The 23,701-nt window shown below is 45.1% G+C and overlaps 3 protein-coding genes across 8 annotated transcripts in view; 2 read left to right on the forward strand and 1 right to left on the reverse strand.

The window, feature by feature from the left end:
• Nucleotides 1-2,298: 2,298 nt before the first annotated feature.
• Nucleotides 2,299-6,867, reverse strand: npl (N-acetylneuraminate pyruvate lyase (dihydrodipicolinate synthase)). 5 transcript variants are annotated; one of them, XM_040039828.1, is made up of 12 exons: nt 6,727-6,867; nt 6,450-6,532; nt 6,210-6,283; nt 4,581-4,668; nt 4,350-4,407; nt 3,431-3,506; nt 3,246-3,338; nt 2,986-3,131; nt 2,849-2,895; nt 2,674-2,758; nt 2,540-2,579; nt 2,299-2,451 (listed from the first exon to the last, which is right to left on the reverse strand). In XM_040039828.1, exons 2-12 carry the CDS (start codon nt 6,527-6,529, stop codon nt 2,309-2,311), a joined length of 930 nt encoding a protein of 309 aa, XP_039895762.1. In that variant the 5' UTR covers nt 6,530-6,532; nt 6,727-6,867; the 3' UTR covers nt 2,299-2,308. The 5 variants fall into 5 exon arrangements, with proteins under 5 accessions (XP_039895762.1, XP_039895764.1, XP_039895761.1 ...); XM_040039830.1 differs by lacking the exon at nt 6,210-6,283; XM_040039827.1 differs by lacking the exon at nt 6,727-6,867 and having other exon boundaries at nt 6,450-6,717.
• A 761-nt stretch (nt 6,868-7,628) lies between these two features.
• edem3 (ER degradation enhancer, mannosidase alpha-like 3) lies at nt 7,629-18,814 on the forward strand. 2 transcript variants are annotated; one of them, XM_040039824.1, is made up of 21 exons: nt 7,629-8,853; nt 8,941-8,986; nt 9,102-9,202; nt 9,337-9,376; nt 9,645-9,757; nt 9,898-10,051; nt 10,874-11,008; nt 12,139-12,244; nt 12,434-12,531; nt 13,003-13,128; nt 13,211-13,294; nt 13,507-13,590; nt 13,871-13,995; nt 14,321-14,492; nt 14,586-14,731; nt 14,842-14,986; nt 15,317-15,508; nt 15,715-15,880; nt 16,102-16,287; nt 16,625-16,672; nt 17,604-18,814. In XM_040039824.1, exons 1-21 carry the CDS (start codon nt 8,765-8,767, stop codon nt 17,960-17,962), a joined length of 2,715 nt encoding a protein of 904 aa, XP_039895758.1. In that variant the 5' UTR covers nt 7,629-8,764; the 3' UTR covers nt 17,963-18,814. The 2 variants fall into 2 exon arrangements, with proteins under 2 accessions (XP_039895758.1, XP_039895759.1); XM_040039825.1 differs by lacking the exon at nt 16,625-16,672 and having other exon boundaries at nt 7,639-8,853.
• A 548-nt stretch (nt 18,815-19,362) lies between these two features.
• Nucleotides 19,363-23,701, forward strand: part of zgc:92140 (uncharacterized protein LOC447854 homolog) — a 28,479-nt gene continuing 24,140 nt past the window's right edge. Inside the window, exon 1 of the mRNA XM_040039832.1 lies at nt 19,363-19,594. The gene's annotated coding sequence lies outside the window, so the exon portion shown is untranslated. The remainder of the gene's footprint in view (nt 19,595-23,701) is intronic.

The following is a 23,701-nucleotide window of genomic DNA, read 5'->3' on the forward strand; positions in this document are numbered from 1 at the left end:
TCAGATGCTGTCCAGACGTTACTGCATGGTGGATCAAACTCTGATGGTGCTTTTCTATGTTCATAAATCATCAGTTTTAACAAAAGTCTCCAACACCACTGACAGAAATGCACCCCAAACCATGACATCCAGGTCATTGTAGTGTAAGGAGCTTGGAAAGAAAAGCGTCTGGACTTGTTTAAGTTTCCTTGAAGACGTTTCATCACTCATCCGAGAAGCTTCTTTAGTTCTAAGAGCTTTAGTTGGTGGTGAGTCCCACATTTTAAGCCCTATAGGAGTGTCACCACAATCAATTGCTCTTAGAACTGAAGAAGCGTCTCGGATGAGAGGTGAAACGTCTTCAAGGAAACTTAAACAAGTCCAGACGCTTTTCTTTCCAAGCTTCTTAGACTACGATGACCTGGATGACTGAGAACCTTCACAGACATGACGGAGCACCATCTCGCTCGTGTACCTCTGTACATATTGACAAAATAATGAACTAAACTTTCAAATTTGGATTCTTCACTCGATCAGACCTGTTTACACTGATTTTCAGTCCAGTTTCATACCTCAGCCATACCCTTGTTTCCCTTCATTAAGCACGGCTTCCTGACAGTCGCCCTTCCACTGAGACTAATAAGGCAGAGGTCAGCTGGAGATCCAGATCATCTCTCAGGTTCTGTGTCAGGTCTTTGCTGGAGTATTTCATGTTTTTTTAAGGACATGACTTTCAGATACTGTTCATCTGCAGCAGATGAGACTTCTTCCTCTGTCCACTTTGCTCAGATTTTTAAGGAGACACTCCACATCGTGCTAAAATATGCCAGGATTTTTTGGCTAATAGCGGTTTGGGAATCACCTTGTTTGTGCAAAAAATGTTTGTCTAATTGTCATCATCTTTGATATTTTTCATAGATTTAGGTAAGGCTGCCACGATTAGTCACGATTACGTCGACTATCAATTTAATAGACGCAGGAATAAGTAGTAGGATTTAAGAGTGTAATAACGGACTGAAACAGAAGATAGCAGCATGTACTGCATGTACAAGGATGCCAGCTGCCGTTAAACCCCGAAGAAGAAGAAACTGTGTCCCAGAATTCATAGCGCGGCCCATCGCAGCGCTGCTCAGTTTCCAACAACGGCAGCAGCTAGTTAGTTTTAATATTACTCTTATTATTCTTTCTGGGTCACAAAATAAACGTTTAACATATTTTCAGGCGAGAATGTAGCTGTGTAAACCTCAAATATCTGCTCAGTTTATCAAGACACCACATATTTTCAAAAGCGCCCCGACGTTTTCGGACACGTCTGTCACCCACCAGCTCGATAGCTAGCCGGGGTTCAAGGCTCACTAGAGCCGGTGAGAACACCGGACTCCTGGCCAATCATTTTCAAACCCACCGCCATCTTTTGCTACTCAGGTTAAACATGATATATAAGTCACTTGGATAACTTAAAAATGTTATTGTTTGGCTTTTTTTCCAGTATTTTATTTGTTCCTGAGGAAATCGGTTTGGCTGAGATTAAAATTATAGTTTTAACACAACTGAATAAACCTCAAGCAGACAACTGATTATCAGAAGTGTGAGATGCTCAAGAGTATACTCCGGTGTCCTGTTATATTTTAGATAGCAAGGAGCAGACGGCTGAGTTTATTAAACTCCACCGAAACAATCTGCAAATTTCATTTAAATTCAATAAACTATCATCTTGTCTTTATTTTTAGTTAGCACATACCTTAAACACTTAAAGCTGTAAGCTAATGATAGTTATATAAGAGCAGATGCATGCTGGTGCAATAAACTGTACTTGTACGTCCAATGGATGCATTATCTGATTAGTTGACTAATTGCAAAAATAATCGGTGACTAGTCGACTATCAAAATAATCGTTTGTGGCAGCCCTAGATTCAGCTGAACAAATGGGAACAAATTATGTGCCTAAAGATCCATCTTAACATTTATTCTCTGTTGACACATCGCTGGTTCATTCCCTGAGTTAGGAACCTTTTCATGCTTGAATCATTCACATTCCTCTGGAAATGCTCAGGTACAAGGACTGGATCAAAAGTGAGTGAATAAGCAGCTTTCTGAAAGCCTTGAGAACTTAAAGATTACAAGAAAGTCTGGCTCCTTGGAAGGAAAATATAAAGGAATGAAGGGTGGCTCAAGACTTTTGCACAGTCCTGTATAATGCCATGTTCGCAGTTAACTAATACGAGGACACTTAACACAGTTGGGTAAAGACCTAACAATATGGAGAAACTATTTGGAGAGAGTCTGTGTAATCTATTATTGGAATGAGGGCTGTTCAAGCATGTTCAAGTTATTCAGGAAAGATACTGTCATATTTCTGTTTGATGGCCAGAGCACGAGCAGCTGGACATGTCATCACCGGGAGACGAGGGGGTCCCAGATCCAAGCCCGACAGCTCGTTCATCAACTGTTTATTTACTCCCACATCAAAACCTGTCAGCAACAACAGCACATTATAAAATGCAGGGGAAAAAAAGACACCATTAGAGGATTACTATGTCAGTGCAAAGCTATCACTTACCAAGTTTGATGGCAAAACTCACAAGCTCCTGAATCTTGAACTGCTCGTGGAAATCAGATTAAAGATGTACAGATGTGAGCAAAGTGGTACAAATGATCAAGGACACACAGCAGCGGTAGAGAGATCAGCAGTACCTGTATCGTCCTGGCTTGGACGAGGTCGCCGGTCTCGAACGCCGATATGAGCTTGTTGACGTGACATCCTACGTAATTATATGTGCTGCGTGCAGAGAAATAAAACTACTGAGCATAGAGAAGGAATAAAGACAGAGCATCGTGCAAATGAAAAGTCACACACACACATACACACCTGCCAACTGCTCCATGGACTCCCATTACCAAAGCTCCTAGAAGTTGCTATTTTTTTTTAAACGAATGACATTTTTTAGGATAGTTCCACGGCTAAGGTTAAAGTGACAACATGCTACAAAAAGAGGAAAGACTGACCTCGTCTATGCCATAGAGGACTGACCAGTGAGGCGGAATGTAACTGATACACTGGCCCAAGTCCATCAGGTCACTCCCTGTGAACTTGACGCCTCTAAAGGAAGGGATGACCTTCTCAATACCTTCTATTAGTTCTCTCACGTTCACTGAAGAAATAAAACAAACAGGAAAAAAAAAACAAAAAAAAAAAAAACACAACACATTATAAAAGACATAAAAATTTAAATGGTTAGAAATGTCCAAATCTCAGACTGCCTCACCGTTGACACCAGTGACTGATGGGACATGATAATAATAGAAGGGCAGAGTTGGAGCAGCTGAAGCCACTTCCTGGAGAAAGGTCCTCAAAACATCTGAAGCGGGGTGACAAGAAAAGAGATGCATGTTGTCATGTATGAAATGTGTTATTAATGCTGCAATATGCATGTCTAAAAACATCACACACCTGCACTGCTGGGCTTGAAGAAGGACGGAGCAATGACTGCTATACCATCGGCCTCAATCTGTGCTGCATGGTGAGCCTGGAAGAAGGACAATGAAAGATAGGAAATGAATGGATTATCAATTCATTTCCTATCTAAAAAAGAAAAGAAACTCCATTAGATATTAATAACAAGGCAAATTATTACCTATGACATTTGGATATTCTGAATAGATTTATAATCACCACAATAAACGCCATTGCCTGATAACATCTGACTAGTCATGTGATGTGTGACATCATGTGCTCTGGAGACTTTACACCAGGCCTCACAGTCTGCTCTCTCCTCTCCTCCTCACTGGCTGTTTTTTCCTCTTTGACACACTCGCTCAGACTTACTGTGCACTCAGGCCTTGCATGCACGCTCATGTGCTGACAGACACACACGCACATAAGTTTGATTTGTTGACTTCTTTGTCAGCCTCTTTTAAGCAGGGTTGTGACACAATGAACGGACCTCTAACCCGCACCAAACAACATGCTGTTCTTTAACTGACACGTGACTGTCACACAGGACGTCATGTGCCAGATTATTCGCTGACTGGGACCAGATATTTCCTGGACTCGGCCCCCTGCAACACAGTGACTGCCTCACATTTCAATAGCTTTACCATTTAAACTGAACACATTTAATATAAAGTAATATAGAAACAGTGTTTTATTTTTACTGCAGGCACATGTGGTGCCTGAACACACCGCTAATATTAAATCTGACTTATCTAATGGCCATGTTGTGTATACCTCAGGTTAAGGCGAGGCTAAGTCTGCAATACTGCCTGACTAGGTCAATGTGGCGGAAACTCCACTTTAACCCTGTGTTACTAAATTTAAACATATTTTCACACAGGAGCTCGACAGAAAATGGAATCATGACATAACTCACCAGTTCTTGGGTGTCTTTAAGACTCAGGCAGCCAACATGAACAATCACCTGATCCATCCTGTGGAGAGGAGAACATTTCCTCAATATCTATTTTTTAACTGTATACTTAACACTTTAAAGCCCATGATGACTCTAGGGAATAGCTACAATGTGCATGTGCTTGTTCGATTGTTTCTTTGCGTAATTTTGGGGGTTTTTTGAGTAAAAATCCAATTGCCTGCGATGACTCACTTGCCCTTTGCTTTTCGACACCACTCCTCAGCCAGGAGCTTCCTCTCTTCCACACTGAGAGACATGCTCTCGCCCGTGGTGCCATTCACTGCAAGCAAAGAAACGTCTGTCCAAGATCCACATCACTGAAACTTAAATCTCAAGATTCTCAGTCTTAAAAACCAAACAAGATCAAAAAGCATGTCAATAAATAGACATAAAAGGATGGCGTAGCCTATAATAGTCTAGCACAGCCCACTTGCCACCGCTTCAGCAAAGGATAGAAAAACTGTAAGAAATGAAGGAAACCGCCACTGCGAACCAGTCATCGTGGAACTTGTGCCACAGACTGCTGACTGTGCGATAATTCACAGCACAAAACTATTTCAAGTCTAGAAAGCAGTGGTGCAGACAATGATGGGGAAATTAAATAGAGCTGGAAGAGCATAAAAACACAATGAGGTACAAAGATCAGCACAAACATCCTCTGCTGACTAAGCACTCACAGAAAGTAGTGTGGAAATGAGACGTTAACACAGGAGAAGCTCAGGCTGAGCTATAGTGATTCAAAGGGCTTTTGGTGAAGTGGAAAATGAAGCGGTAAGCATTTCAGAGTCACGCCTGGCTCACAGGGAGAGCTGTGCAGAGGAAAGGGCAGGATCTTGACATTGTCTAAACTTTTCTCCATGTATGTGCCACAAAAAGAGCTGCAGATAACAGTCGGCACTTGAGACGTGGGAATCTACTTCAGCTTGAGCAGAAATTTCAAGGATGAGTGTCTGAACTGAAGAAGAATGCTTAAACTGCAAATAACAAGCGTAAAGACCAATGTGCCCTTTTTCCAGGAATATTATTACACGAGGAAGCAATGGTCTTCATTAACAGCTAACAGCAGCATTAAAAAGGCACCCTGTGGAGGTTGGTTTCCTGGAGAAACAATGGTGCAATAACTGCCTCACGGCACCTGGTTTTTAGTGTTTTGTGGACTGGACACAGCAGGAAAACTGCAGAATAATCCCACCAATCAGATTACACAAAGGGATATTCAAAGGTTGAGACTGAGTGGGGTTTCTTTGCATGTTTCATTCTTTTCTCTGGGCTATTTTGCCTCCAGCCACACGTCACTGCAAGTTCAACAAAAACATTGCATTCATAATCCAGAGTTGATTTTTGCGGTAACTCTTTGTTTTCTCTGTTTATCTGTGGACATTTCACACCAAAGGTATGCATTAGCTGGGACTAATTTTGAATACGCCACCCCAGCAGCTGCAGGAGACCAGTGTGTTGCATCCTTGCATGGATATGATAGATGTGATATACAATATTTCATAAAGGCAATAATTCGAGTAAAAATTGATGGAAAGTTTCTAAAGAGCTGGATATTATGCTCAGAAGGAATCATCTGTTAAATGTTTACATGGGATTTTTGTTAGAAGTCAATAATGTTTTACTGAGTTGTGCAATTCAGCTAACTTGCTATGGTTTTATCAAGAGGGTTAATGTGATTAACAAAGGAGCAACATATCTACCACAGTAAAACAACAGTATGTCTACAAATCAGCGGATGAATCATGCAATATTAGAGTTGATTCAGGTGGGGATACAGAAAAAACACAAATATAAAAAGAAAGAATCCACAGGTAAACTTACCAAACACGTTATTTACACCTTGCTTCTCTTTCAAGTAGTCAATATAAGGTCCAATCACTGATAGGTTGATTTCACTGTTTTGGGAGAATGTGAAAAATATAGACCTACACATGTGGCAAATAACAATACCTGACAACAGGTGTGTAAGATGCCCGTCCCTGCGCCTCCCCAGTTTCAATACACCTCACACACTTTTACTGAACAGACACACAGGAGGAAAGAGGCTTCAGATCTCCTTACCCTTGACTGGTGATCGGAGTGAATGTGGCTGCAACAAGTCCTGTGAGCTTTTTGTCGGCGGCAGGAGCCATGATAGACATGTTCTGGCATAGAAAGGCACACCGCAAAACAAACAGGCGAGACACAGCCTTAAACATCAGCACACTCACAAACTTTATAATACACCACAGAGCGCTGGGGCACGGTGTGTAAACAGAAGATGGGCTGTAAACTGATATACTATGAAAAGGAAATTATGGAGCATCAAAAGCAGTTCCAAAGACGATCTCCAGCTTACCTGCACGGTCTTTCCTTCTGGGAGCCGCTGGCATAGGTTTTAGTTTTAAGGGAAGTGGATCTCTGGTTATAACTTGTTTTCTTGGACAGGGATTTGCTGAAATGCTCGTCACGTGAACATCAAACAACTAAACGTCAATGGACATCGCAAAGATCCATGGGAAATGGAGTTAGTTTGTGGGGGGGGGGGATTGGATAACAAGTAAATATGAACTTTATCCGCTTTTATATTAAAATATTTCAAATTAAATACCTTCCTCACCTTCACGCACACACATATCGGACTGTTTTTTAATGTATTGATAGGACTGAATTTACTCAGCATTCATGGTGCATTCAATTTCCATCAGGATATTTCTTAATTGTAGCGCTACCAGCGCGTACAGAAAAGTAGTAAAAAGTTAGAATAGATTTTGTATGTGGCCATACAGTTACGGGACAGTCACATAAGTGAAATATCTAGTTTTACAGGCGGGGAGCAATAACGTTGTGCCATACAAGCAAAAGTTACTAATAGTAAACAAAGAAAACATAATGAAAGCAGGAATTCACATAAAAAGACAGATATTTGGCTGAATTTGTTTCGTCTGCGGTACTGATAATTATTAGAATATTATTGTGTTTTTTGCCTTAGATTAAACGCCGTGATTGCAAATTTAATCGCTGTGATTGTACTTTTTCTGAGCTTTCATGAACGACACAGAAGTGCAAAGTTATTTTTTGTTCCTCATCTATGACTGTCAGGTAGCTCTCCCGCCTCGTTGTGTAACCGTCATGCTACCGGAGGTGTAATGTGTGTAACTCCCATACAAACATCATCAGTATGCTATGTGTTTTCTGCCAGGCTGGTTACTGACTCGGAGTTACATTAAATCCCAACCGATAGCTCTTTAACTGCATCTCTGAGCCTGACAGAAAGTGCTGCAGGACAAATAAAACCTACGACCACAACGCCTGCTCTTCCAGGAAGCGGATGTTGTTGACGTTTTCATCGTAACAGCATCCGGTTTTTTGACGGCAGCTAGCTTGGGGAAACACAGCCGTACAGCGAAATTATCAACTTAATCGCAAAAAACACGGAGAAGATACCCAGGAAAGGCCCGCCGTTCAGCGATGGAGAGGTGTTTTTTCGACCCATCTCGTATTCCCGGGTCGCCCGTTGTCACCTGCCCGGCTAGTTAGCGCCGCTCAGCTAATTAGAGACCGACAAGTGCTCGGCTTCTTCTGAGTAGCAGACGATAGAGAGCTGTCAAGAGGAGGAAATCATTAACTCTCCTGTAGTAAGCTTTTCATCTAACAGGCCGGGCGATAGCCGGAGGTGTTGCCTTAACTCTTGGTTTAATTTGTTCCAGGCTGTTTGAGGACAGGAGTTATAAACACAGATAAGGCAAGGACTGTTAACTCGGAACAGTCTGGTTTGGCTCACATTGAGTTATAAAGATCACTAGGAACCGTTATAACGTAAAAAAGAGAAGCTTTCCCAACATTTCCCACTGGTGTGTTAGGCGAAAACATCTGGAAAACAGCGGTTTGGTTTCCAGCTGGATTGGTTTGGCACGGCGGGGTTTCGTCTTAATGGGGTTTTAAATGTAACGTCAGGGTTTTCCATGACAACGTGTCACACATCCTGTGTAGAATCAGCCCAGGGAAAGTAAACAGGTGTGACACGTACAGGGACCCGTTCCCAAGAGGTGGCGCACATTTCCACTACAACCAGTCGCTGGCACATACTGTCAGCTAGGCTTTAATATCTGGTTACTTGAACTCATTCCTGCTGAGATATTTACCTGTAGTTTCAGCTGTGGACGCACATTTTACCTAGTCACTCCTTGGGGTCTAACCGATAGAGTGGAAGTAGCCAAAACTAACTCTTCGTGCTGTTTTTGAGCATTGCTCATTAGACATTACCTCGCAGAGAAAACTAAAAAAAAAAAGAATGTTTGGGATGGCATAAGTTAGTTTGTCAGGGTGGTCTCAAAGATTAGATAGTGTACTTTTAGGTTTTATGCATTTAGCTGTAATCTTCCCAGCACACCGCAATGCCACTAGTACTGTTATTATTGATGCTGTTTGGAGCATTATGTAGCCCTGGACAGGCCATGTCCCGGGAGGAGAAGCAGAGATTGAAGTAAGTTGAAGAAAAAACACTCATGCTTTTTCTCATCTGAGCAGATGTTATACCTGCTGACTTCTGCCCGTTCTGCTTTTGTTTAAGGAACCAAGTGGTTGAGATGTTTGATCATGCATATCAGAACTATATGGTGAGTAAACAGAAGAGCTGAGTGAAGTTCATTATTTATTTGTTCAAATCTGCGAACACACAGTCCGGTCAACAGCATCAGCACTTTGTCTAAAGTGTGTTTGTGTGTTTCCCAGGACCATGCGTACCCAGCTGATGAGCTGATGCCTCTAACGTGCAGAGGACGAGTCCGTGGGCTCGAGCCCAGTCGTGGAGACATAGATGATGCACTTGGCAAGTGAGTAGCAGGCTGCCTTTGTTATGACCACAGCAGTCCGAGGCGCTTTACTTACCTTGCTGCTTTGGAGCTCGTCAGGAAGTTTTGTCTGTTTGTGTCACTCTTTATAAACTGCTACGATTTCCCTCTGAAAGGTTTTCGCTGACCCTCATCGATACTCTGGACACTTTGGTGGTGAGTAGGCTTTGTTTGCATCTGATGTTTATTTGTTTAATGAAAAATAATAAATGAATAAGAATCACAGGCTGTGTAGAACAGATGATTCCATATGCTGTTTTGCTTAACAATTAAATCTGAGCACTGTGTCTAGAGTCCTTAATACTAAATATAAATTCCCTGTTAGGTATTTCTGGGATTATTTTTCTTTCCAGTGCATTTCATTTGATATTTAAACTATGTGTAATTGAGCCCAGTTTCACAGTCATCCGTTTCTGGCTTGCAGCTTTTAAATAAGACGACAGAGTTTGAAGACGCAGTGAGACGAGTCCTGTCAGACGTGCGGCTGGACAACGACATCGTCGTGTCCGTCTTTGAGACCAACATTCGAGTCCTCGGGTGAGATTGGATTAAATTGTCTTCAGATAGTTAAAGTCAACAAATACAAGCCCGTGCACTGTCCCACATTTTAAAATGATAGGATTGCGTTGTACTAAATTCGCTGTATGTGGATGTTGTGTGTGCGCGCGTCTGATCAGAGGTCTGCTGGGAGGACACTCCATGGCCGTGATGTTGAAAGAAGGAGGTCAGCACATGCAGTGGTACCAGGATGAGCTCCTACACATGGCCAAAGACCTGGGGCTTCGACTGCTGCCCGCATTCAACACCAGCAGCGGCCTGCCTTATCCCAGGGTGAGACAGAAACACTTGGGTGGAATTACAGACTGTATGTAAGCTGATGTAGGCTTGACCCCTGCAGGTCGTAGAAGTGCAGGTATGCAGGGTCTCCCTAATTGAGGCAGTGTCCTGCTTCTTGCCTCTGGGCAGTTACATTTTTGTTTAACTTACATGCTGCATATATCCTGTTGATCTGGGTAGGTTGGCTGTTTTTCTGCCTGGCAACAGGATGGGGGGGGGGGCTTATATAAGCAGGGTATGGATCCTTTGATGAATTCCTCAGGACAACGCCATGAGTACCTTGTACTGACTGAATTCCTTCTTGCAAGAATAAAGCCAAAAGCCAACTCTAGCATTGTTACTTCTTTTATTAAATGCACTAAATGTTCACAGGAGGCTTCCAAATGTAGTTTTTAAAAAAAGGGGTGTTATTGATGTTCTGCGGCTTGGAGGATGGCAGCAGCTCGCTTGTTGTTCAGTAAGAAGAGTGCAGGTCATATGTGACGCAGTCATAGAGGCGATCCACGTTTGTGCGATGGAAAAAATAGAAGACTTGCAGAATCTTTAGTAAAGATGTTTTGTTTTATGTGTATTACAAAATAAATGTTTGAGTTTATTCACATACAGCAAACAGTTACCTGCGTTTGCTCAGGGCATTCTTTCACTTCATAGCTTCATGTTTCCATTTTCTGCTTCGCCGCTCCGCTCGCAGCTGTCACCGCTCCCCGATGCAGACGTTCTCTCGGCCGACTTGTTTTCATGCAAATCCTCTCGCAAGATCAAACGCGTCTCTCAAAGCAGAGTTTTAATGTTTTTCTTTTCCTTTCCGATTGACAGGTGAACCTGAAACATGGCGTCAGGGGGCCCGAGACGAGGACGGGCACAGAAACGGACACCTGCACAGCGTGCGCAGGAACCATCATCCTGGAGTTTGCCGCTTTAAGCCGTTTCACTGGGGACCCTGTGTTTGAGGTAACACGCGGCCGGTCGTATGATCACGTGGTGCAGCGGGGACATTAGCACTCAGCAAAGCATCACGAGCAACACATTTCAGCAGTAATTTAAAATCGGCTCATCTTTTTCCATCATCCGTTTTCTTCTGCTGATCTAGTTCAGATTGAGCTGTTAGTCTTTTTAACATTTGCAGTCACTTACACACCACGTGTCTCTGTTTTAGTTGTATCGCCTCACCGTTTCTGCACCTTGAGGCACTTGATGGCTGTCTGAGAGCTCTTATTGTGTCTCAAGCAGCCACGCCCAACATGCAGTTTAAGTTTCATTTGAGATCAGTTTGCAGATCCTTGCCTTTATGAAACCACCCTGTTATGTAATGATATGTAAATATTAAAATGCCACGTAGTGTCTCATATTTACAGGTGAGATGTCGTTCTGTTTTTTCTTGTTTAACATGTACTTTTTTAACAGTGCTCGTATCTTAATGATGATACACCGTAACCACCTGTGTTTTACCCCCGCCTGGGGCTGCACATATTTATAGTAACTGAGTAAACTCAGCTCAGTCACCTTTTTTTGAGAACAAAAACATCTTCCCAGTTCCCTTTTTGCTGTTACACAAGTGCACGCAGACTTGAAAATTGCTGCTTGTCATCATTTCTGTTCATTTCTGCGCTGATGTTGATCAGGAAGCACCTGATGGTGTTTCTGTTTCATTAGTTTGCCGTGCGGATTTTTGACCTCGCATAAAGTCAAGTAATTTTAATGCCAAGTCTCGTTTCTTTTAACTATTCCAGTAAGCACAACGCCATGTTGTCATTCAGCTAAATATGCCTTTATTTATCCTCCGCACGTGTCATTTTCCTTTTTTAAAAAGCCCCTCGTGGAAATATAATAAAACGAGTCACATCAGGAAATATTTGCTCTGTGTTTAGTTTTTTTTTAATTTTTTTTATTTTAAATCAGCGTTATTCTGATTACAGGTATTTTTCTTTGGCTTTCTCTGTGCTCCACACTGTTTCAGTTCCTGGCAGCAGTAAACTGCTGAATAAGCACAGAGTCAGTTTCTGTAATCCTTCAAAGAGTGCAGAGCTGCTGCAGATGGATTTTTCCTGATTAATCGATAAAGCACCCTTCCCTTATCACAGGCCCATGCCCGGAGAGCTCTGGACTTTCTTTGGGAGAAGAGGCAGAGAAACAGCAATCTGGTGGGAACCACCATCAACATCCACTCTGGAGAGTGGGTCCGAAGAGGTGAGAGAGCAGGTACAGGGAGGACTTGTGACTGAGGAAGAGAGAGAAAGACTGGGGCAGTGTTTGTTATTAAAGGAAGGAAATAGGAAAAGTAATTTGAAATACGGTAGGATCTTGTGGGTGAACTAGAACTCTTGTGTGTCCTCTGACTCCTCTCGTCTTATAAAGTGATGATTTTGTGTGTTCCAGACAGCGGAGTCGGAGCGGGAATTGATTCGTATTATGAATACCTGCTAAAGGCCTACGTCCTCTTGGGAGACGACCTGTTTCTGGAACGGTTCAATATTGTAAGCGCACGCGCGCGCACACACACACACACACACACACACACACACACACACACACACACACACACACACACACACACACACACACACACACACACACACTTACTTTGCTGGAGTAATCTGATGCTTCACTGTGTGAATAATAGCATTTGTCACAATGGCATCTCCCTTATGAAGCAGCGTTACAGATTTAAGATTGCTCGCTTGAGCCGAGTCCTTGATCACAAAGGTCGCTGTTCGTGTGACGCTCCTAGAACATTTTGTCACCCAAGAAGAATAGTTTGAACTTTTTTATACATGACAGATTTCTGTATTTATCTTTTCTCTTCTCACTGACGGGACTGGAAACATGCACACACCTGCCAAGTCACACCAAAGCGGGTCACAGTTTACAGTTAATAAGTAATAAAACAAAATGCAGTCTGTTCTGTTTATCTTAACGGTTGTATCTTCTTTGCGTGTCCCATTTAGCACTACGCATCTATCATGAAGTACATTAGCCAGCCTCCTCTGCTGCTGGACGTCCACATCCACAAACCTCTGCTTCCTGCTCGCACCTGGATGGACTCTCTGCTGGCCTTCTTCCCAGGGCTGCAGGTCAGATTAGATCACGTGAACTCGAACCATTTGCTGGTCGTTTAGCATTTCAGTAACACGACTAACATTTCTTATGTCCCAGGTGCTGAAGGGAGATATCCGGCCTGCCATCGAGACTCATGAGATGTTGTACCAAGTTACCAAAAAACACAACTTCCTGCCAGAGGTAGTCTGTCATTGTTGGCTTCATCTTCTCAGTGAAATTTAACCATTCGGTCAGATAACCTCATGTGACTTGTGCTGCCAACTAAAACAGTTTGAAACGAACAAGCTTGCATTTATTGCTACACTGCTGCATTTTCCCTTCATCTGTCTGTCCTATTTACGCTGCTTAGCACGAGTGCGCTGACCCCTTTGTCCTTCTCCGGTTGTCCTCAGGCCTTCACTACTGATTTCAGGGTACACTGGGCCCAACATCCCCTGAGGCCTGAATTTGCAGAGAGCACCTATTTCCTTTACAAGGTAATTTATCAAGTAGTGTGACATAATGCAGGCATTCTCATTTCACAGTGCGGGATTAATATCATGCAGTAGTTTATGCTAAGCCTGCTTTTTCTACTATGTTTCTGACACATCTCAAGGTGCATGAGAATGTATCTAGTTTGTCAGAAATGCTGTAATAATTAAGCACCCTTCAACATACAGATCACTGATATGTGTTTCTAGATATGTAGTCTCATTAAAAATCCCTGATGTGCTCTCCTTGTGTTGTGATCACACTCCTGCCCTCTCGTTCTTCCAGGCCACAGGAGACCCTTACTACCTGGAGGCAGGTCGCACCATTATGGACAACCTCAATCGCTTTGCTCGTGTTCCCTGCGGCTTTGCAGCAATGAAGGATGTACGGACAGGCAGCCACGAGGATCGGTGGGAACGATAGACTCCTTATTTGAATGACTATTGTGAAATCAGGCACTGTGTTTAGATATGCTTACACCACATTAGATTTGCATACAGGAGATAATGCATGGGCAAAACAAAATGTTATCACATTCGATGGTGTGCCATCATTTAATCTTTGGATGGGGATTGTGGCAAAAGCATTTTATAAACTACACTGGGAGAAGATAGGAATCTGGGGAGGGTGTCTCTGATTGCTGAATCAAACATGTGCATCCACGTCGCTGTGCAGTAAGGAAACTTCTTTGCAGTTCCCAGAAATTAAAGAATTTATTTGGTCTTTTTTTCCCAGAATGGACTCGTTCTTCCTCGCTGAGATGTTTAAGTATCTGTTCCTGCTGTTTGCTGAACCGGACGACATACCGTTTGACGTGGAGGACTACGTCTTCACAACTGAGGCACACCTGCTGCCCCTGTCTCTCTCCATGGCCCCTCACTCCTTGCCTGCTCCCTCAAATCGAACGGTGACGAAAACGATTCCACTGTAACAAAACTTTTAGAAAGTGATGAAAGCATGGACACCTTTTGATTTAAACGTCTGGTTCCTGATGTTTCAGTCAGATGAGGAGCTGGACGACTCAAATTTTGACTGGACTTGTCCCAATACGCACCTCCTGTTTCCTGACCCTGCCTTCCCTCGCATCCTGAGGGAACCGATCCGTAGTGCCGTTGATAAGAGCTGCCCGCGCCCTGCCCCTTACAGGTATGCACGCTAAACAGGTTAAACCTGGCTGCCAGTAATGATCTGTTTTCTATAGTCGCTCACTTCTTCTGTCTTTCATTTTCTCTGCTTCTTCCCATGCCTCCTGTCAGGGAACCTGGTATGGGCCGTCCTCCCCTCAGGGCTCAGGACTTCATGGCAAACAACCCTGAACATCTGGAGCTGCTGAGGAGGATGGGAGTCAGTCTCATCCACCTAAAGGATGGCAGGGTTCAGCTGGTCCAGCATGCTACACAGGTCAACACCACACAGCCCAGATGAACAAACACAGTATCCATAGCTGAGATAAGTGGGTTTACTGCTGCTTCTCAGCTGTTTCGCTCTGAGCATTAGAATCAGAATAACCAGGTTTAAGAAGCTCATTACGAACCGCTCTGACCACACAGTCAGTCTCTGGAAGCAATGGGGGAAAAATATCTTTTAAAATCTGAAAATATTTCTTTATAATTTATAAGTAATAAATGCAGAAGAGCATGTGCGCATACAAGATATCCGACATTTTGGGCCAGATGACTTTCACAGGTCCTTTCACCCTTTAAACGTTCTCTCCCACTCTGTCGCCCGCAGGCGGTGAGCGCAGTGGCAGCGGAGGACGGCGTGCGGTTCATGCAGGAGATGATGGAGCTGTCCAGTCAGCAGCAGAAAGAACAGCTGCCTCCGAGAGCCATTCAAATCGTCTCTCATCCATTCTTTGGCAGGGTGGTGCTGACCGCTGGCCCGGCACAGTTTGGCACGGATCTGTCCAAAAGTTCCACAGGGGTGAGTGGGCTCGCCAAGCTTCGGGGTTACAAGTGGTCACTAAAGGGTCCTTCTGTTGTTTTTTTGTAAGCGAGGCGCTCACGTTTCCTCTTCAGGATCACAGATGGAGAGACGAGTGCTTGCTCGCAGAGCCCTGAGATACGTGCTGTTAGTGTCGGTCTTTGTTCTTTCTGTAACTTCGCCTCTTTTCCGCCTCGTCTGTGCAGGTGCGGGGCTTTGTCACTGTAGCCGAGCCCTACAGCGGCTGCAGTGAGATCGTTAACGCCGAGTACATCCAGGGTCACATCGCTCTGCTGCAGAGGGGTCAGTGCATGTTTGCAGAGAAGGCCCGGCACATCCAGAAGGCTGGCGCCATTGGAGGCATAGTCATTGGTGAGCGCGAGCAGCAGATGACTGCTCAGTGACTAGATTAGTGCTCGACAACCTAATTATCTCAAAGACAGCCAGCCCAGTAATTTCTGCTCACAGCATCGTGATTAAACAGCAAAGCAACACTTTTCTGACCAGATTCCCGAACAAGAAGTTCTTTTTATGTTTCATATAGAAAAACGAGCAGCTGTTTTAAAAAACCAAAAAACCCCATATCATTGCAGACGATAACGAGGGCAGCAGCAGCGACACAGCTCCACTCTTTCAGATGGCGGGGGATGGCCGCAGCACCGATGACATCACCTTGCCTCTCCTCTTCCTGTTCCACAAGGAAGGCAACATCCTGCTGGAGGCGCTGAAGGAGTACAGAGAGGTGGAGGTGCTGCTGAGCGACAAAGCCAGAGACAGAGGTGTGACACTCTCTCTAATGGTTCCTCTTTGTTCCTCTCCACTCGGTTCGTGAGACTCATCACGTCAGTGTGCTTATTTATGCCTGCGCTGACTGAGCCTTAACGTGGCTTCATAAAATAAAGATGGGCTGCAGGGATTTGGGCGTTATTTGAAGTCTCAGAGCTTGTGGCTTATTCCAAAACCACCCACTTGTTGTGGTTATAATGGGAAATGGGGGAGGTTTGCATCCTTATCGCTCTTTCCCTCCTTTTCTCTGTGCTGTGTAACGGTGCCTTTCTCTCTTCTCTGTCCTGCTTTCTTCTCTTTCTTGCAAACTCTGTCCTTTTTGATGAGCAGCGGCCATATTCAAAGGTAAACCTCTTCCTGGAAGCCTGATCGAGGGCAGTAAGTATGCGCTTTTTTTTTTTTTCTCTCTCTCTTCTTTAATCTCTGTTTTTCCTCTTTGTAGTAATGCTTGACGGTCTTCATCCTGTGCAGTCTGGCTCGTTGCCTCAGGTTTCTGTTTCTGACTTTCACAGAGAAGCTTGGTGCAATCACAGAAATGTGTCATTTGCTATTTCCTCCCTCAAAGAGTTTAAGTCATAGCAGCCTTTTCTGTCTTTGGTCATCATAGGTTTCACAGGAAGGCAGGACAGTGACAGGGTTTGACTATCTGCTTTTACTTTGATATAAACAGCTGTAAAAACAAATCTTTTTAACGAATCCTGAACAGTTTAAAGAGAGGCCGTTATTATGAGAATGACTTCCAGTTGTACATCTGCACCGTAGGAGCGGTTGGGTCTGAGCATCTGCTGTGCACTCTGCAGACCCTGGATCTCAGATCCTTTGATTAACGGCGAATCTGTGCAACCACAGAGCCACTGTGACATCATAATGACCAGATCGCCTGCACCCATCTGCACCTGAATCATGCAAGCCTCTGGGTTAGCGGCAGTCCTAAACGGGCGCACTCGTTCCTTAACTCGCTCACAATCTGCAGCTGAAAAAGCGGCTGCATTTTTAGAAGAGGTAACAGACTGAAAACGCTTTATCGCTGACCAGATCTGTGTCAATTTCACACTGCATCCGTCTGCCAGGTTCATTTTCGCAGCCGACTCTCAGTTTAGTTGTGGAGCTATGTGAGGAAGGTTTTATCTTCTGGGAAACATGACTCACATTCAGCATCATGCTGTTTTAGTTGTCAGCCTCTTGATGAAAACGGTTCTATTTTTGACTGAGAATGGTTACCAGGAGGCATCTATAGATTGCAGAGGAGGGAGGGGAGGAGTGTTTGTGTGTAAAGCTGTTTCATCTCACGCCCCTGCTTCCTTTTCAGGTGCAGATGTGCAAGAAAGGGAGGAGGACTGCTTGACTGAGGCAACGACTCCCACCTCACACGAACCTATAGGCCAGTCGCAGATGAGCACGGTGGAGCTAGACGAGAGTGCTCCGGAGGAAGTCAGTCCAGTGGATGAAGATACTAGTCCTGCAGAGGAAGTTAGTGCACCAAAAGAGGAAGTCAAACCTGCAGAGGCGGAGCCGGCTGTGGCTCAGCCTCAAGAGGACAGAGACTCTGAGAAGGAGGAGAAGCCCGAGGAAGACACGGACTCAAGCAGCCAGTCGGTTGACGAACTGCTGGCTGATTGGCGAGAAGACTTGGAGGCCTTCAAGCAGATGGAAAAGGATGAGCTCTGACAGACGTTAGGTGCGTTCTGCCCTGTGACTGGTCTGATCCCGCCACGGGGAGCGACCGCGAGGTGTCACGTGTCACCGGCCTCAGTCTTATGAATCAAAAGGAAGCTGGGGATGATGTATTCTCTTGCCCTCGGCAAATGGTATCGCGAGCCAAGGCGACCCACGTACTGTCTCTGGGCCATAAGGGAGTTATTTTTAGGTTCTTACACTTTCTGTTTTATTTGTCTGAGCAGATTCTATCTGATGGATTATGACCATGACATGGACCACACTGTTTCTAACTTTGTCTCACTTTCCACTTCACATTACTTCACTGTTGTTCTCTCTATGCATTTCTGACCACTTTAACTCAGTGGCTTTCTCACAAATTAACCCACTGACCAATCAGTTTTATTTAAACGTGTTCATAGGTTTACTTGTTTGGTGGTCTCGGGCCTTATTGTATGTACATGTTGACCACAGTTGATGAGGATTGGTGATGGATAAGCTGCGGGATCTCAGCGCCGAGCTTGATAATGCTGAAGGCTTTACTAAGTCGCGTGTCGGTGTAAATATGTATGTTGACTGAAATTACTACAGGGCTGTTTGCTCAGGTTCTGGTTCACACCACAACAGCCTCTGGACCATGTAGGGTGAAGCAGACACACCCTCAGCAGCACGACGGGATGGATAACGGCGCCACAGGGGGGCGCTGTGGGATCTGCAGAAATAAGCCAATAAGTTGACAGGGTGAGAATAAATAAAAACGAATGAGAGGAACTTGCTGTCTGAACATAGAGTGCTTGATTTAATAAAAAAAAAAAAAAAAAAAAAGTCAAACGGAAGGTTTAACAATGTCGCTTTCCTGTTTTACTGCACCGGACTGTTCTCATGTGATTAAAGTGTTCCATTATTTTTTATCTTGTTTGAGAGGAAATGATGAACACATGCTGGCTTTTGTGGAACAAATAGGCAGGAGACGTGAAAATCACTTCTGTTCCGACAGAGGTTTCTGTGCAGTGGGCGGACACCCCCATCAAATCACTCGAGTCAATGTGACAGACGTGTAATTGGGAAATTATCAGTATGCGCCATGGTATTACTGTCAGAGTGATTCAAACCCTGCTGCAAGAGTGCTCATCATATTTAGCAGAAATATGTATTTAAATCTGTTTTTGTCACTTGAGTAGAAGTACAAGTATCTGCTGAACCGATCCCATGTTTACACTCGCTGGCGGTTATTTTAATCCGGTGCCAAGAAATGAAAACGCAGTAAAAGTACACGACAGAGGTAGGTGAGTACTCGGTACATTTCCAGCACTTTTGTTTATGTGCACATTTACGTGCGTGTCTCGTGAATGCGAGCGGCTCTCCTGCTGTTCAGCGCCTTCGGAGCGTTTTTACGCAGCGGTGATGTGCAGCTCGGGCCCGGCGCTGATTGGTGGCTCGGTGGGGCACTCCTCAGCAAGATGGCTGCATTGCTGCGCGCAATAGTGGCATCCTGGTGAAATGACGCAAGCCACAGTTTACGTTCAGTCCTCGCGGCTCCGAGCCTGAGCTCTCCAGTCTCCATAGCGCAGATCCCGCCCGACACAGCCGGAAGACCGCCCGACTCTCCTCCTCCACCGGACCGAGTGGAACCGGTTCATTTGAGTAAGTAGCAGCGGGGATTGCCTGTTGATGTGTCCCAGAGGTGCGGTTTGTCCTGCTGTTCGTGGACTCTTTTGTTGTTGTTTCCCGAGTGTCCGTGATTACCGGGCGCTCTCCTTCCTGCACACTGTCGATGGTTTCTCGCTGGCGGGGCTGGCCGTGGGGCTAACGACGCTTTGTTTCTCTGTTTCTCTCGCTCGTTTTTAACTATCACTGTTGTTACTGGTGGTAAAATCCACGAGGAGCCCACACAGAGCTGTGTTCCTGTCTCGCGTTTGGACTGTGTGAATGCGCTCGCTCGCCTTGGACAGCGTTGGCTCGGCGCATTTCAAATTTTCCACACATCCTGGCGGCTGTGCCAGGCTGTCCCGCTGCTGGGAGCCCGTGTGTGTGTGGGGGGGAAACACTCCTCACAGGGAAGAGCAGCTTTGGTCGAAGCTACAGGCCGTTAACCTTTGTGGAAATGAAACTATGAGCACACGCACACAGCACTGACTCCCCCTGTGGGGAACAAAGCTCCCAGTGTCTCCCTGTAGCACAGCTGGACACAGCTGTTAAGCGGCTCGAGCTCCAGGACAGAGCAGAGCTCTGTGGCCGGCCATGGGCTCACACCTCTGCTGCTGCTGCTGCTGCTGCTGCTAAACCTGTGGTACAACTTCTGAGCTGCCTTCTGTCCACAGCAGCCTTTTGGCCTGCGGGGGAACGACCTGCTGATCGTCTTTGTTCCTCATGACTGCCTCAGAGGAAGACAGAAGCTGCTGGATTGTATGAACAAAGTCACAGCAGCCAGGATTACATCTGATACACAGACCATTTGCAGCTCATTAGCTCAAAGTTACCCGAGTCTGTTTCAGATGGATCCTTCCTTGCTTCCTCAGACACTATGAAGCACACCGGATCGCCAAAGGCACTTCAGAAGTTTCCAAACCGCCTTACTGGCTGCTGCCTTTAAATGTGCCATATGGTCATTAGCTACTGTAGACTACAGCGTGCCATCAGCAGCAGATCATTACATCCTTTGGTGGCTGTGCAGCTCTGGTGTAGCCAGACAGTTAAAGGGGACAGCATCCATCACCTGCAGCTCCCATCAGGGCCAGACCAGCAATCCTGTGGGTGGATGTTGTGGTGCCCCTCCTGACTTTAGCCTTGTTTTATCTCCATCTATCTGCCTCCATCTGCCTCTCTCCTCCACACTCCCTCCCTCACTTGTTTATCTGTTACTGTGTGTGTGCTTGTTTCTCACATATGCCTTTCTGTTTCCGGTGGCTGAAATATAAACGTCTCACTCCTCCACACTCCTTCTCTTCCTCTCTATTCTGAGTCCTCCTGCTTCTTCCTTGTCCACCTGTGGCCTCCTCACCTTCAACTGATTAAAAGCGATCCAGGTGAACACACAGGCGCTCATAGGGTCATCCCGCAACACCTGTCGTGTCATCTTGTGGGGAAGTGGAGGGTTTCCATGGTTACCGCAGGATGTCTTCTCTGTCTGTGGGTGTGGGAGGGAGTTCCCGTGACTGTCTCTTCCATCCAGTTTGTGTTCGCTTTGCGGGCATTGTGTTCTGTGGGAGGTGCAGCTGAGTGCTGTCAGCTGTGATAAGGTAGTCTGTATTGCAGTGTGGAAAGCACAAGGTCAGCACAACTCAATCCTCCAGGTTCACTGTACCTGTCAGTTTGACTGAGGGCGTCGCAGGCTGATTAGGTTTTCTACCCGGCCGAATAAACAAAGTGCAAGAAGCAAATGTTGCAATACTAAGCCCAAAAAATCCGCACTTTGTCATTAGCCGCCGCTGTGCTCCTTCTGCTCCTTCTGCTCCGTGCATTCCTGTTTATTTTGCATTCGGTGTGCAGATCGGTGGACGAGGGCTGTTTCTGCCACCGGTCTGTGTGTGAGTAGGGATTGGCTGAGTGGCCTGCACACATGCTTTCTGTCACACGACGAAGGGTCCTGTCTCTGTGTCCCTGCCTGCGTTTACAGTTCAGTTCGTGTTCAGAGTCCAGCTGGGATGGAGACATGGGGACAAACTACAGTATTGATTTTGCTTTCCGTTTCTTTTTCTTTTTATTCGCCTGTTTTCCAATCTCTACTCTAGTTAAAGGGTCGCTGACGGGGTCTCAGCTGTGGAGCTGTTAATGCACAAGTAGGTGGTGGTGAAAAATTATATAAAAGGTCAGTGTTTTGGAGGAGGGGGGTTCCTGTTGGCGGTATACCAGTTCCATCTTCCCATACTATGACACCCTTGTGTGGCTGTTAATGCTCAGTTAGAGCACTCAGCTCTGTTATTAAGGATGTATGAACTGAGCCATGGTTGTTGGAGCCCAGCTTCCAGTACCACCAGCAGACATCAGGGCCAAGATTTCAGCGTCTGTCTTCCAGGCTTCACAAGATGGTAGCTGATGGTTATCTGATGGATTAGACTGTTTATCTGCGAGTGTACCTGTGCTCCATAGCATTTGGACTACAAGCCGAACCCAGAAAGCTTTGTGTACTAAAAATATGGTCTCTCACCTACAAATTCTGCATATTGATGTTTGGAGTCTGTGCATAAAGATGAGAGTGCAGGTTGGTTTTACCTTTCAGCAAAACCCTAGTTCCTGTTTAGTCTAAGCATCTTGTGCACAAACATATCTGGAGCTTGCTTGGTTGTTCAAATATAACAAATTCATCACAAGCAGAACTACGTGTAACAAAACACTTATCCTTCACATGCATGTCGTCGGCATCACCGTATTGTAAATCATAATAATGTCTTTCTGGGTGTCTTTAGGGTAAACTTCTGGAAGGTTTTGTAGCGTGTGTGTAGGATAATGGACCGACCAAAAGCACTGGTTTGCATCTGAAAGAATAACATTGCAGATGCGATACCAGCCATGTTGAGATTTTAAACACGGGCTCGTTTGCAGCCACCTGAAGAGGCGAAACGTTCAGTGTGTTTTTATTCCCACACAAACAGTCGTCTGAAGGGTCTTGGCCAGTCGTCCTGCCAATTATGCAAAGATTCGTATGCGTAATTTCTTATGACTATTAATGCGGGCACGGTTTTAATTGTGTGCCTCGTGGGTTGGTTTGTTGGCAGTTCAGATGGATCTGGGTAAGAAAACATAAACACGTCTGACCTCGTGTGCCTGCTGTGTTGGAGGAGGCCGACACCATCAGCTGCGCAGCTGTCTGTCAGCAAACGTGATCAACAAGAAAATCGGTGATGTAAAAACATAAACCACCTTTAGAGCTCTACCCTTAATTAGCAGCAGTACTTTTACTTTGGAGAACCTGCACCCAGCATGGAAAATAATATTCAGCTATAGAGAAGTGCAAAAATTCACAAGTACAGCTTTTAAATACTGCATTTAAAAGGTTTACTTCATTACTTCCAAACCCCTCACGCTCCCTGGATGCTGTTAATTATATCGCCGTCATGTCGCCCAAGAATTTTCCCCATTACTTTTCCATCTTTCTCCTGTTTCCGCTGTTTTGCTTTGAAATCTTGTCAGTCAGCCACCTTAGGCTCTGACCTGCTTTCGCCTCAGTCCCACAGAAATGACTACCTGCCTTTTGCTCTTTCAGGGAACTGAGTGCTACTAACGCCAGCCATTTGCAGGCCTCAAAGGAGACATTTTATCCTCTAGTCTAGCCTGCATTAGTTGAAATCATTCGTTTCTCTATGGCTTGATTTTTTTTTTTTTACCTGTACCGAGATACGGCTTAATGCAGCTCACGTTTCAATTAGAGTGCTTAACTGCTCTTTCTTCGCTCTCTCTCTGAGTGACAGCACTGAAAGGAAATGGTGAGAGCCGTGCAAACTTCTGTGGGCCTGTAGTAACAACACTGGCCTCTTCCCAAAAATATGTAAAAGCTTGTCTACAGCTTACTCCAGCTTCTTCACCAGCACATGCCTCAGTTCTGCACAATATGCCTCTCATTGTCAGTCACAAGGCCGGGCTTCAGTTTCACTCAGCAGAACAGGGTCCCCTCTGTTTCCACGTCCACTCCTCCACCCAAGGCTGCTTGTCATCCTCATTACTACAGTGAGAGGAAGAGGAAAGAGCCACTCAACGGCAGACAGTGAAAAAGAGAGAAGAGAGGCACACAAAGCAGCAGCAGAACACTCATGA

This window comes from Simochromis diagramma, unplaced genomic scaffold (genome assembly GCF_900408965.1).
Source record: "Simochromis diagramma unplaced genomic scaffold, fSimDia1.1 OVJJ01000026.1, whole genome shotgun sequence".
NCBI lineage: Eukaryota > Metazoa > Chordata > Actinopteri > Cichliformes > Cichlidae > Simochromis > Simochromis diagramma.

Excerpts from the sequence above, each read along its gene's own strand:
- npl (XM_040039827.1), bottom strand. The coding sequence starts at position 6,586 with ATGTTTAAGGCTGTGTCTCGCCTGTTTGTTTTGCGGTGTGCCTTTCTA. Across the intron at positions 3,339-3,430 it reads CTTCAAGCCCAGCAGTGCAG|ATGTTTTGAGGACCTTTCTC; the intron begins GTGTGTGATGTT and ends ACCCCGCTTCAG. Across the intron at positions 2,896-2,985 it reads TCCTCTATGGCATAGACGAG|CAACTTCTAGGAGCTTTGGT; the intron begins GTCAGTCTTTCC and ends AAAAAAAAATAG.
- edem3 (XM_040039824.1), top strand. The coding sequence starts at position 8,765 with ATGCCACTAGTACTGTTATTATTGATGCTGTTTGGAGCATTATGTAGC. Across the intron at positions 10,052-10,873 it reads GCGGCCTGCCTTATCCCAGG|GTGAACCTGAAACATGGCGT; the intron begins GTGAGACAGAAA and ends TCCGATTGACAG. Across the intron at positions 12,245-12,433 it reads TGGAGAGTGGGTCCGAAGAG|ACAGCGGAGTCGGAGCGGGA; the intron begins GTGAGAGAGCAG and ends TGTGTGTTCCAG.